Source organism: Pseudoliparis swirei, chromosome 1, assembly GCF_029220125.1.
Source record: "Pseudoliparis swirei isolate HS2019 ecotype Mariana Trench chromosome 1, NWPU_hadal_v1, whole genome shotgun sequence".
Taxonomy (NCBI): domain Eukaryota; kingdom Metazoa; phylum Chordata; class Actinopteri; order Perciformes; family Liparidae; genus Pseudoliparis; species Pseudoliparis swirei.
The window spans coordinates 16,339,553-16,354,400 of NC_079388.1; the positions used below are offsets into that span (position 1 = coordinate 16,339,553).

Sequence of the window (14,848 nt, forward strand, 5' to 3'; positions counted from 1 at the left end):
CCACAGCTAAACTTTTCTCATCTGCCTCGGGACACAATCACATTGCTCCGATATTTTTTTCCTTCTACTCCTGAAACAAAAGCAATGATTGTTTTTTTTTTACCAAACAATAATCGAGGCTCGCAGGTAAAAAAGAAAATGCACTAAATGCATGTCCACGTGTCCTTGACCCATTCTTAATGTACTTAAAAACAATCCTACTGTGTGTGTGTGTATGCCACCTTTTCTGCTTTAAGACCGGAAAGCTTTGTTTTTCGGGCTTCACCCGTTTCCAGCTGTAGTAACACCTTTTCTATCAGCCGTCAGCTCAGTGCTACTCTTCTGACTTCAACAATGGCTGCTCAAATAGAGGCAACCCCCATGCGTAGGGTACACTAACCAGATTTGGAAGCATGTACTGATGATGGTGGGTTCTTTCCGTCAGTTTCAAATGGCTGATTGGAGGGATTGGTGAACCGGCGTGCAGTGTCCATGTTTATAAAGCTCAAAGCTTCATTGAGACGGCGAATATAAGCCACGGCTCGACCAAATGTGTTTGACATCCTCGACGCCTCGAGAAGGCCAATGAGACTTAATTACAATATTTAGTTTTGTGGCCTTGCAGATCAATTTGTAGCTGTTGTCATAATTGTTCAAATAATTGCTCAGATATTAGAATGGCAAAATCTTAAAATAAGTCAATCCAGCCAAATAGTTGAGTCTCGTTTTCCCAGAATATTCATGCTTTGGTGTTTCTCGGAAAGCTGGCGACTTCCACACCTCGCCCCATATTAATTTGTTCTTTCTGGAATCCATGTTTCCCAAATGTCTACACCGGATACGCTGAAGAAAAACATCTGATCTGGAGCCTCGATTGAGAAATCGGCATTACTCGCCTGCGCCTTCAAAATCGAATATATTGAAAAATTTACATATTTATATTTACATGTTTACATTTCACGGGTCATGGTTGGCACAAAAACAACTTGAGGAAGGTTGAGGAATAACATGACAACTTCGTTCTGGTTAGTAGAGCTTCGTCGTCATGGTTACATTACTACCTCAACATCATGCTGAAAAAGATGTGGAGTATCCTATGATCTATAATAATATCTCCTGACTGGCGGCTTTGCTCCCGTCATAATAACGATGGCCACCAGAGGGCGTGGTCACTTGAGCGTAAAGATCTTTGGTACCAATTTGTATTGTATTATGGGGGGTTCAGGGTCTGGGAACCAACCAGGTCTACAAGTCCATATTTTATTGATTCTTCGGATAGTGACACAATATCCGCTCATATCACAATGTGCACAACACACATATTTCTATTTAAATTCAATTTCGGAGCTTGCGATCAATTACAGCCGTGATCACATTTATTTATTTTCATTTGTATTTATTTAAAAACATTTGTTTTTATTACAAGACAAAAGAGAATACATAGACATAACACCTAGAGGACGATGAAACAGTGCGGACAACAAAACTGGACAAAAACAGAGTATTGAGAAAAATAAAAAATGTAATTAAATATAAAAATGCATGTGAGCTTTTTACATTTTTAAAAATTAAAATGTTGTATTATTTTGTATTTTTTATTTAAAGAAACAACATACATTGATCACATTTAGGAATGAACACAATCAGGTTACATTTCTATAAACTCATGAAACGCAACTTAAATATGATTCACTGAGCTTTTCCAGTCATTTAAATAAAAACCAAATGATTATCATGATGCACACAACGTGCACACCTGCTTGCCGGTGGAAACCTTCTGATCTACGTGCGAGAGCGGAGTACATATCCTGGCTGTCTTGTTCCTGGCTGCTCGCCATCACCTGCCGGCCCGAACTCTCAGAAAGGACGCGTTCCTGTACGGAAATGGCAAAAAACAGGCGTGCCACGGGAATTTCAAAAATAGAGTCATCGATCCAGACCCATCGACCGGCAGCTCGGGTGTTTCCGCCTGCTGGTGCTAAACGCTGCATCTGAGGAAGCGACACTTTAAAAAAAAAACTTGGCGATGACTCCGCCCGTCGTCTCCGGCGTGTCTGGCGGGCTCTTGCGTCCGAACCCGGGGAATTCATTACCTCGTGTTGTCGGCGGCGGCCGGACTTGTGTTTGTTTGCGCGACGTTCAGTGTCTCATTCGCCCACCAGCTGCTGTCGGTTTGCAGATTTCCCATTTGCGCGGTGTAAGCACTGTGTCACTTTGTAAATGGCAAAAGCGGCATTGCCTTTTGGCTCCAGTCAACAAGCCCCAGCCCCGGTGCCAGCTGGACAGATCACACACTGCAGCCAGAAATACAGAGAGAGAGAGAGAGAGAGAGAGAGACCAATCTGTGGCCTCCAAATCATCTCCGCTGGCTGTACTTCACTTCACCGGCACATGCGATATCACCCGAGGTCATGAGAAGGTCAAGAAGAAGAAGTAATAAAAGACAAAAAGCAAATGAAGAATCTGAAAGACCAAATTCACAGGGGCCAAATGGAAAAAAATCATGAATGACCTTCTCCGGAAGCCCCCAGAGGAGCTCGGTCGAGGAACATCGTCTGGCTCCTCCCCGCCCCCCCCCCCCCCCGTGGCACAATCTCGCCATCACCTAGAAAGCGGACGCTTAATTACGTTATTATATTCAGGGAGAGTGCCGTCGGAGGCGCCGGGCGTTAAGAAAATGTTCGATAACAAGTTGATTAAAATGCACACGGTCTCGCTCGGCCTTTTCCAAGATGGAGTTGCTGTCGCGCAGAATCGGAGCCGCCGCCTGACTTCTCCATCGCGTTATTGATGGCGGCGGAGGAAAGCCAACGAAGAAACTGACGTCGACAAACATAAAGATAAAAGCCCTCGCTATCTCTCCCTCTAGCTTCTCTGCCCCGCCCTTCCCTTTCCACTTTCGGGCTCCTCTGAGTTTTTTCTGAGTGTAAGTGTGATAAAAGCGAGCAGACCTACGACTCAGGTTCCCAGCCCTCATCCTGATACGAATTCAGGGAGCTGAGGCCGTCCCCTAATCTCTTAATGCATGTTCTCTCGCCCTTGGCAGGGTCACGGGAGAAATAGATGGGGCCTTATCAGCTTTTATGGATTTATGGAGAATTCCTCTGCATCGGGGTGTATTTTTGTATTAATTTTTTTACTCCATTCTGTGCGTGTGTGTGTGTGTGTGTGTGTGTGTGTGTACTGTATGTGGCTCTGTGTGTGCCCTGCAGGATGTGGGGTAAGGTTATCAAAGTCACAGTAATATCTTCATGAATTTCTCTCAGGTTTCTAATTATGGCATCAATCATATTGACTCACTCCATCAAGCGAAGAGGAGAGGAGGCGCTGTGCGGATCACGCTCCCACGAGTGAGCCAACCTTCAGCCAATGATCTCTCATGTCGTCTCTTCCACTCGAGGCTTTGTCAAAACAAGAACATGTACACTACCGTTCAAAAGTTTGGGGTCACCCAGACAATTTCGTGTCTTCCATGAAAACTCACACTTTTATTTATCAAATGAATTGAACATTTCATAGAACATATAGTCAAGACATTCCCGTGAGTCGATATGGTTTCCCTTGAGTCGATATGGTTTCCCGTGAGTCGATATGGTTTCCCGTGAGTCGATATGATTTTCCGTGAGTCGATATGGTTTCCCGTGAGTCGATATGGTTTCCCGTGAGTCGATATGGTTTTCCGTGAGTCGATATGGTTTCCCTTGAGTCGATATGGTTTCCCTTGAGTCGATATGGTTTCCCTTGAGTCGATATGGTTTCCCGTGAGTCGATATGGTTTCCCGTGAGTCGATATGGTTTCCCGTGAGTCGATATGGTTTCCGTGAGTCGATATGGTTTCCCGTGAGTCGATATGGTTTTCCTTGAGTCGATATGGTTTCCCTTGAGTTGATATGGTTTCCCGTGAGTCGATATGGTTTCCGTGAGTCGATATGGTTTCCCGTGAGTCGATATGGTTTCCCGTGAGTCGATATGGTTTCCCGTGAGCCCTCCGTGTTTTCAGGAGTCACGTTCCCGTGCAGGTGGAAGTTTATTTAGAAAACACACAGCGTGCATTGAGCAACGCCCCTTCCCAAAGTGATGCCGTCGAGGGTCTCGGAGAGGTCCGAAGCCACAAATCAGTGGAACGCTGCTTGATGTGATGAAGAGCACTTTTTAAAATAATCGGAAAAAAATCAGTTGGAAGCTGGTCAGCGCTGTGCTCATTGAGAACAATTATTATGGCTTACTTTTAATGGTTTTTATTACTTATTTTTAATGGTTTTTATTACTTATTTTTAATGTGCTGTACTGTAGCTATGCATTGTGTGTACGTTGTTTTCTTTTTACCACACATACAGTTGTAGTGTGTCTTATTACCTTCGCATTGAAAATGCGGAAGCTAATGTTTTGATCGCCGTGTATTTATTTATTTATTTGTATGCGTGTTACTCGCATAACACAAAAAGTATTAAACCGAATCGCATGACATTTGGTGGGATGATTGGTTATTATCCGGGGACCATTTGATTAGATCGGGTCAAAGGTCAAGGTTATGAAAAGGTCAAAATCTTCTTTTTACCATAGCACGGTCAATTTTTATCCAATTGGCATGCAACTAATGCCAAAATGTTCATAATTCAATGCCCAATCTTGTGATATGCGAAGGTATGCGCTCTACCGAGTGCCCGTTCTAGTTCTGTACTGTTTGTTATTGTTTTATGTTTATTATGGTCTGTCAAGGGACCACAGTGCATTAGCTGTATAGCTACAATCTGCAAGTGCATTAAATGGTTTTATTTATGTTTTAACTTTACATGGTCCCTTTTAAATATAGATAATAATAACATTATGGTCGCTTTTGAAGAAATTCAAATACAAAGATGTTGTCCCATTTTGAACCATGTTCACAATTATAGGAACAAAGCTCAAGTGACTTTACTCTAAATAAATCGATATTTGTAAAGGTTTGTTATTTTGGTCTGGAATATTTAGAATTAATTAGAGCTGCAATTATTTAGTTGCGAAATTGAGTTGTCAAATGTCAGTATCACGAACATGATTGGAAGTTATTATTTCAAGACGATAAGTGAGGTCACCTTGTGCACTAGATTATTGCGATGGGCATATTCACTCTTTTCTGACGCTTCATTAACCAAATGATTCATTGATTAATAGAGAAAATAATTGCAGAATTGATATATTCAGCTTCTCTGGGGCTGATGACATTTCTTTCTCACTCTCAAATTAACTCGGATTCTTTTCAAATATACAGAACGTGAGGAGCTTGTATGGAATATTGTTAGTCACACACACCTCTGAGCCCTTGGATAGAGTTTCCCATGATGCAAAGAGCTCTCGCTGTACCTGGATCCTTAACCCTGCAGCCTCACACGCTGATCCTCGCTGATGCATCACGGATAAATCTCACTGGCATGCCTTGCACGGGGATCGACTGATCAATTGTGAGCAGGCTCGACTCGTCTCGAATAAGCTTTCATGGAGTTGAGAAGCGAAAGATGCCGCTTCGCGGTGCCTTTTAAAAAAAATCTGCAGCTCACTGGCGTGTTCTTCCCTCTTCCAACCACCAGGGGGCTTCAGCTGAATCCACACCATATAGCTACTGGAGAGGCTATGTCTATATTTGGTTTACCACAGTTGCTTTAAGATATTTGAATATGATTAGAAAACCAACCGCGCTAAAGCTGAGGCTACAGTATGTGTTTTCACTGTCTCCAACCCCCCCCCCCCACACTCCCATTTTCCCCTGTGCAATCCTGTCATAAGAACAGTTGGAGACCTGCCCTCCAACAATGTCCAGCTCTCCTAGCTGAAGAAAAAGCAATTTAGCCACAGAGCCCCCCCTCCCCCCGAGAGCTCGCACATCAAAGCAGCGGCAGCGATGATGGCGGGAGGGGGTGGATGGATGGGTTGGGGGGGGGGGGATTTCGCCTCAGAGCAGGTGAGGGAGAGAGAAATATTGTCGTGTCCAAGAATACAGCGAGATCTCAAAGGACAGCAGCTGCCTGTTATCACCGGACATGCCTGGCAGTTTGAAGTCTCATCCGTGCCTTTTGGGGGTCTTTGTGACATGCATGTGCAGGTTGTCCGTCGACCTCTGACCTGAATTATTTGCTTCTTCTCTTATATTGTCCCTCCCGTCTCTCTGACCACGCCGGCGAGGCGGACATGAACCCAGACTTCAGGGGACGAACCGAACTCCGTCACAGTCGAGGCGCGGAAACCCACCCGACAACACGTTGCCTCGACGACGAGCCGCACTCAGACGGAAAAACACAAATATAGAAATAACGGCGAGAAAATTATTCTCCTGGACCGTGTCAAAAACGAAATATCCTTAACAGCGGAGAAACAGATGGCGGACCTGTGTGTGTTGACGCTTGTTTAAGGACGTTTGCATTCAAGAGAAATTGGATGAAACGGCGCGGGTGGACGTGAGGGATGAGGAGATGAAAGAAGAGGTGTTGGGGGGGAAAGGAGGCGGAGGAAATGAACTGAGGAGGCGGAAAGAGGAAGCCAGTTCTCACTCTAGGGAAGGCCAGCAGGACTTGCATCGGAGTCTGCTCTTTTGGGTCTGTGTGTGTGTGTGTGTGTGTGTGTGTGTGCACGCTGATATGTGTCCTCCATGTCACTGCGCCAGTATTACAGCCATCTCTCTGGTTTAAGCATTCCCTCGGTTGCCGTTGTGGCTTAGTACCGGCGCCAGTGTGATTAATGGCAGGAGGCAGCGCTCTGATTGCACTCTTGCTCAACTACAGCATGAAGGCAACTACACACCTACACAACTGCACAACTACACAACTACAATACCCACGATCCCTCTGCTTTCCACCACGGCCACGTCATGCCAACAGCACTAAATGTGAAGGTTAGAAGTGCAATTAGCTCTCTCTCTCTTTCTCCCTCTCTCTCTCCTTCTCTCTCTCTATCCCTCTCTCTCTCCCTCTCTCTCTCCTTCTCTCCCTCTCTCTCTCCTTCTCTCTCTCTCTCTCTCTCCTCTCTCTCTCCTTCTCTCTCTCTCTCTCCCTCTCTCTCTCCTTCTCTCTCTCTCTCCTTCTCCCTCTCTCTCTCCCTCTCTCTCTCCTTCTCTCCCTCTCTCTCTCTCCTCTCTCTCTCTCTCTCTCTCTCCCTCTCTCTCTCTCTCTCTCTCTCTCTCTCTCTCTCTCTCTCTCTCTCTCTCTCTCTCTCTCTCTCTCCTCTCTCTCCCTCCCTCTCTCTCTCTCCCTCTCTCTCTCTCCCTCCCGCTGGCATCACAGAGTCGATTTGATGATGACGACGGTGATGATGATTGGAAGATTAAAAAGTCGGGGAGTAAAACCGTGTTCTCCCTAAGGCCGCTTTAACCAGTCCAAGGTAATAAACACGGGCCGCTCTCGTCTCCTCGGGTTTTTATCTTCAAACGGGGTTCAACATTTGTTCACGAAGTCGCGGTAGGAGACATTTTGAGGGCAGAAGTTTTAAATCGATGATCCGGATGGGTGATAAGAAAGCGGGAAACACTTTTTTAACCTTGTTTCAGGGACCCGTTTTCCTCTAAAAAGCCGAAGTTAGAGACGGGATCTCTCTCCAGTCAACCTTCAACGCCTCTGGAGCTTTAATTCAAACTTGTATGACGGTAACCCCCGTGAGTGTAGCGTTGTAATGGAGTCACTGTGTGTCCATGCTGAGGTTGTGACAAGATTATATCATAAATCATGCACCCGTAAAGATACATCATGACATTTTTTTTTGCAGCATTTTAGTTTTTTTCCATAAATGAATGAATCTCTTCTAATCCACTGAGGGATTGTTAATAGCCGCTACGGTAAAGCTCGGCAGCTTTTATTGCATCTCTTTTCACCTTTTTATTTATATTTTCACACTTTTTTTTGCCACCTCAGCTCGTCGTAAAACATTAATCCGCTTTTCTTCTTCCGTTTCTGGCTTTGTTGTTGGTGTGATAACGTTTCCCCAAATAAATGTAAGTTGTAAAAGGTCTGTGATGTCCCGAGCCGCCGCATAGAAGGGCAAACGAAAGTACTTCCTGCTTTGATGTTCAACTTTGTCTAAAGAGAAAACAGTGACATGTATTAAACGCCAAATGGAAAAACAGCTCATATTTATGAGCATTTAGAAACAATCCGCAGACGCTACGATGTTTAAACATTCTGAGACGGGAAGAAACGTTCTTTGAGTTTTTCGTGGCGTGCATCGCAGGAAAGCAGTTTCTTTAGTCGTCATTAGTTGACTAAAACCATTTTTGATTTAGTATTAGTTACCTGATGCAATAAGAACCAAAATAACTGTACCTGGAAATTATATATATATATATATATTTATATATATATATAAATTATTATATATATATTTATATATATATTTATAAATAATTATATATATATATAACTAAATACATATTTTATAAATAAATATATATAAATCTGAATATATATATATATATATATTTTGTCATGTGTAGTGCCAAAGTATAAAAGACTTTGCATGACATTAATTTGGCTCGGTGTTTCTTTTCTCTAAATGTGAACTTCTACTTTGTAAGTTTGTGTATTCATCTTTCCCAAACACACGGCTTGAAGCGCGTTCACAAAGGTTCTATTTGAATGACGAGCATGTACGACTCTTTTTTTTTTTTTGCCGCCTTTTCTCGCCGAGTGTGATTTTGCCCGAGGCGTCCGATTGTTCTGCTGTCAAACCATTTGCACATCGGGCGGGCTGTAAAAAGGGGGAATGGTCTGACGAGTCATGGCACGACCACTTGATTTAAGAGAGTGACCGTCAAAGAAATACACACTTGCTGTGTGGCCTGATCCTGCATTGGTAGTTTTTGCACAGTCCATGTATGGCTCATAATGAGTAAGAACACATATTTGTTTAATGAGGGAAACAGAGAGTATCTTGACATGTTCTCATTTACAGGTGTTTGTATTCTGGGTTTCTTTTCTAATGAATTTACATACTTCTACATCATTTGCATAACCTCTAGACCTGGTTTATATTCAAAGAAGACACGGACAGCTCACATTTTATGATATGTGATAATACTTTTAATGATGTACTTCTACTCCTGATGGCTTTCCAGGATGTAGTAAAAATGATCATATTATTTATAGTGGTGAAACATCAATTATACTCTTGGCATGGACGACAAATAAGCCGACGCAGTTTGTTTTTTCCCACTTTATATTGAGCTTCCCATTTGCCATGAAAGTTCCCCCCCCCCCCCTCTCTTCATTGTGGTGCCCCTCTCGTGGCCACGCTCTCTCTGCTGTGCTGCCAGGATGAGAGCGCCAGCAGTGACTCGGAACCTCGGTCCAAAAATGAAAGGCCAATCTGACACCGCGGCGCCGGCTTTGAATGCGGCAGATCTGAGGCGGCGCGGCTAAAAACTGACGGGAGCTGCCTTGTGAGAGCGGGGAAAAGATGCAGAGGCCGACCCGATACAGACAAACAGCCAGAGAGGATCACACGGATATTTCTGGGTAACAACCGTGAGCCTGTCAACCTTGGCTCCCAGACTCATCTTCCGGGCTTTAGAGAGTCAGGCGTTCTTCGGCGGTTGAAAAGCAACATGACATTTCTATCCCGGGCTGTGTGTTTCAGGGGAAGCATTGGATCTCGTTGTTTTCTCACACTTCAGGTCAATCAGCGCTTATCTGACAGGTGGAAATGCAGAACGCGCTGCTGTTTGTGAACCGTGTGTACTCACAGGTATACGGCTCACCCGCCACGGTCGTGGTGTTTTATTCACACCCGTCCGAGTTCCTCTCGGGGAGCTGAGCGGCTGCCAGTATTGATGTAGATGTAAAAATGTTTGCAGTATTTTAAACTCTTCATCCTCCGTCTTCCCCTCCAGGGTCCTTCATGATGGTCAATTCCTCGCAGCATTTCGGGGGCCAGCGAGCTCAGCTGCTCCTGCTGCCCCTCAGCGAGAACGACACCCACTGCATCCAGTTCAGCTACTTCCTGTACAGCCGCGACGGCCACAGCCCCGGGGACCTGCAGGTCTACATCCGGGTCAACGGGGGCCCCAAGGGCAGCGCCGTGTGGAATATCTCGGGCTCCCAGGGACGCCAGTGGCACCAGGTGGAGCTCGCCGTCAGCACTTTCTGGCCCAGTGAATACCAGGTGAGAGTCAAACACATATTATAGGAGGCCCCCACCCGGGGAGGAAATGTACATATTTTTCAGGGGGCAATTTTTGCCCCCGCTGACTGAAATCCAGGGAAAGAAATTGGGGGCACTTTTTTGAAACTTGTGTAATAACATTTGATCGGTGTTAAAAAATAATAAATATACTTATTTAGGCTTACAGTATATGAGAAATGTTCATAAAATGGCAATAATAACGACTAGTAGGCAGTAGTCTACAGGAAACATGAATCAGAAAATCATATTAAATGTTATTCTTATTTCTCTGTGGTTATTTATTGTTATTACATTTTTCTTAAAAAACTACCAACAATTATAACTTGTTCTTTGTTTTTTTTATAATAAAAAATTATATTTATTGATTTTTGTGTGTACCTACCAAGTACAGGCAATACCGATAGGACAGACACAACAAAAAACAAAACGCTATTACACTATCATAAATATTACAGGAAATTATGGGGGTATTTGTTGCCCGAAAATATATTTCTTTAGGGCAGTTTTGCCCTTTGCCCTCGAGTATTTCCGACGCTGGCCCCACCAACACCACGGTGGGAGTAGTTATGTTTTCATATATATTATCAGGCATGTCGGTGGAGATTTAAAGTATCTAAAAACCTATTTTCTCAGCTTCCTGCAGGTGATGAGAATCTCGAGTGAGAACACACTGTTCTCCTCTGTAAACGGTGCACTAGGCGGGCCTCATTGCAGCTGATGCATTCATGTGCAATTTTGTCAGAAATTAAACCTGCTCTGTAATTCCAGATTTACAGACGCACACAATCTTTAAAAAAAATATATAAATAAAAATGTCATATCTTCCTATTATTTCAGATCCATCTGTGTAACATGGAAGAGAGAGAACATTTGTAGCTCTGAGCTATTTAACCCTCCTGTTACGTTAGTGTCAATTTGACCCCATTCAATGTTTAATGTCGGTGTTCTTTCGGGTCAATTTGACCCCAGGCTGTTTTTCACTGTGTCAAACATATAAGAAATATCAACTTTTTAATATATTTAAAGGGCTATTTAGGTAGTCAACAAACAAACATAAAGTACCTCACACTTAAACTTGGAAAACAATATTAATTCTAATAATTTTCTGGAGGTTTTAATTGCTGGGGTCAAATTGACCCCGAGGGTAAAATATGTCAGTAAATATAAAGGTAACAGGAGGGTTAAACATTGAATGGGGTCAAATTGACCCGAAGGCAACAGGAGGGTTAAAACTTGCAATCTTCTTCAATCCAATATATCTGAATTTGACATACACACCGGGGCACGGTCACTTTCAGCTCATAGAGCCTGACACAGATCACTTTCCATGGAGGCTGGAAAAAGTATTGTCTTCTGGAGGGGACTCACTAACTTTTCTTTCTAAAGTTTTAAACTAGGGGTATCACGTTTGAAAGGGATTAAGGAAGGATCCGAGGAAAGATGCTCCAGAGTGGAATTATGGGATGTGTAGGATTGGTTTTGGAGCTCGGCCAATACGAGGGACTAAAGAAATCAGGATATCTCTGCTGCTTCGATCTTCTTTTAAGCTCTCTCTGGTGAGTTTCCAACGTTATGGAAGTGCAAAATTAATCTCTGGGGTTGCCCTTCAAAAATACAATACCTGCCTAATCAGCAGTGCTGACGATATTACTAAAGTAATAAGTTGACTGACTGAAAAACTGTCACTTTGAGAACGGATTAGTCACTTTATTGGTTTATCGACTTCAATAATCAAACACGCCGGTCACGACTTCACAAACGGACACTTTACAAAGCATTCCCCTCACCCGCTTCATCTCATATCAAAGTGAAATTACCAAATTTGATGTGCAACTAAATAAGACATGAGAGTGGGTTTCCGCCAAATGTGTTCATCGGTTCGTCTCCCTGTGATACGACGGGTGAGGATTCATCGCGATGACGCCGTCACGCCACGACCACTAAGTTGTAGCAAAACTAAATGAGTGGGTTTTATTTTGAAGGAGTTTTGCCTGATGCCAGCTGTGTGTGTGTGTGTGTGTGTGTGTGTGCACACGGCACAACTAAACTAAATGCACCTGAATTACGACGGGGAATTCATGAATCACTGAACTGCTTTGCAACAGCAGCTCCCCTGAGCCGCCCGGTGGCCTCGGTACAGAACCGCGGTACAGAACCGCGGCTACTCGTCAGCCCCTTTAGCTTCATTACCCCCCCCCCTCCCCCTGCCTTCAAACTAAATGCTGAAAGATTCGCTAATTATGTCCGTGTCGTACATCACGGCGGCTCGATGGGTGTATAATTACAGTGTCTGTTTGCATAGCATCTTTTATTTATTGGTCCGTTCACCCGCGCGCTGCGGCGCAATCGAGGCGCCCCGCCTGATGCCCGTATCGAAGACGCCGCATTACTGGCCCTGTTGTTGCGTAGAACAGACGTTAATGAGAAGGCGCTGGCTGGCGTAAGGGATTGCGGGAGCGTGGGTCCCGCCGAACAGTCAATTGACCTCGATTCCGCGCGACCCCTCCCGGTGCGGGGGGAGCGGGCCCGGCGTTTGCTTTCCGTAACCTCGGTGCACACCCCCGGGCCCCATCTCAATAAATCAAGAGCCAATTAATGAGATTAGATGGGCTGCGCAGATCAATGAGGACGGCTCGCGCGCTCCGCCGTCCTCGGCTCGCCTGTCCTGAGCGACTCTCGCACAAATAACTGATTTAGAGTAACGATTTTCTTCCCTCCTGCGCGGACGTTGGAAGAGGTGGAGGTGGAGGCCGAGGCGTACGATCGGACAAGGCGACCCCCGTCGGGGGAATTTACTCAGCGCGGCGCAGTGTGTACCGTCCGGATAGGCGCGCATAAGCAATGTAATCTACTCCTCTGGTGATGTATGTCCAGGCTGCCGGAGTGAGGAGACGCCGCTGTTCTCTAAATTCTTTCCCGCCAGGAGTGTGGACACAGAGCAGATTGCTTTATTTGTCCCATAAAGCCGGCCGATCGGCGGCATAATGAAGCACGTGGAGCTGTGCAGATGAGTGAGGAGGCGTAAGACGCCTGAAGGAACAGAGGACGTCAGGCTGCCGCGCGGGAAAGGGCGGGGCAGTGAGCCGGGGGCGAGGCTTCGGTGGCTCTTTTTTCTCTCGCCGTTACCCCCTCCTGCAGCTCCCGCTCTCCCCCACAGCTCCTCCTGCTGCTACTCCTACTCTAAGCTCATCGCGGGCCCCACAGGGCTCCACTCATCCGTCGATAGCGATCACTGTCCAGCACTCCCAGCCAACAGAGCCGCCCCTGCAGGCCGCAGAGGAGCAGCTCCAGCTAGAGAGAGGACTACCGCTTCAGAGAGCGTGGGTGTGTGTGTGTGTGGGTGAAGTGGAGGTTGAGATTAAAGAAGAACAAAAAGGTTCTCGGGATCCGCGAGCATCAACACCCTCAGGACAGACAGACTGCCTCAGAGATACGTTGGCCTGCAATCAACCTTTGCATTTCGCTTTCACTGATATGAGATTTCCCGAAATTCAACGCCGTTAATTCTGCGTTTCAAATGGCCACATCGCGCAATGAATCAGAATGTCTTTCTTCTTCTTCCGGTTTCCGCCCGACACTTTAGCGATGGCAGATTCACGACTGTTGGAACAGCCACAGAGGAGCTCTGGCATAGCGTCCCGTTAAACGATTTATTAATGCACTTCCATAAAGTTGGAGAACTCGAAAGTGAGATGGATATCCTGACTCAAACCTTGGAAACGCTCGATCCTACTCATCCCATAATGCCACCAATATTATGTATTCTCTGGAGAATGGATGAGCACTGACACCGACAGTCTAGCACTGGTTCACTATCTGATCCCATCAGCGCGTGTCATCTGTGACATGAGTTCATGACCTCGCCGTCTGACACGCGGCACGACTTGACTTTGGTGAGCATACTTTTCTTTTCTTTTTTTGTGTGTGGGGAATTGGACTTTCGGTTGCCATGGCATTGAAGGACAGAAGAGAACATTGATCCGACCGGCTCACTCTCGCCCCGTCAGCCCGGCTCCGGGTCGTATCGGAGGTGTTAAAGAGCTGCTCTTTTGGAAACGATGGCTCCTCTCCTTTTAGATTGTTATTTTCTTTCCTACTCCAGGGTCCTTCGCCGTTTTGTCCTCCTTATCCCACCATCTTGATTCCCAGTGCTTCTCACCATTAAGTCCCCTTCTCTCTTATCTTTCCCACTCTCGCTCTCCCTTTTCCTTAGCTATGCTGTTTTTTTTCTTCCTCCTACTAACTCATCACCCTCTTTCAGCCGGGACCGCGTTGTAAATATAAGGTTCGATAAACCTATTACCTTTCGTCAGAAGGCCAAGCGCCTCCGGCCATGGCCGTGGGTCAGCTCCTCTGTATTCATGGAATTAATCCACATTTGTTGGTACTATCTATGGTGAGCACATTTATTCATTTACATCCACAAATTACAACCTTTAAAAAGTACTTTTTATTTGCTGCCATTGCTGCTCTGCGTTCAGATTGGCGCCCCCTGGCCGCGAGGGGTTCACGGGGAACTATGCGTGCAGGTAATTCAATGCAATTGTGTATCTCATTAACATACGCCACGCTGTTTATTGCGTGCGCTCGCGGAGGTTACGGAATGGTCAAACTGGGAAAATGGAAGTGAGGAAATTGACTACCCCTCCCCCGAAGTCCTGCGCTTCGATCGCTGACTCGCTGCTCGCTGATGAGGAGTCGGAGAGAAGCGAGCGGCCTACCAGGT

General features: G+C 45.4%; 1 protein-coding gene across 1 annotated transcript in view; it reads left to right on the forward strand.

Moving 5' to 3' along the window:
• ptprua (protein tyrosine phosphatase receptor type Ua) overlaps window positions 1-14,848 on the forward strand; it is a 202,344-nt gene that overhangs the window by 88,024 nt on the left and 99,472 nt on the right. Inside the window, exon 3 of the mRNA XM_056419063.1 lies at window positions 9,830-10,101. Coding sequence (XP_056275038.1) covers window positions 9,830-10,101 — 272 coding nt within the window. The remainder of the gene's footprint in view (window positions 1-9,829; window positions 10,102-14,848) is intronic.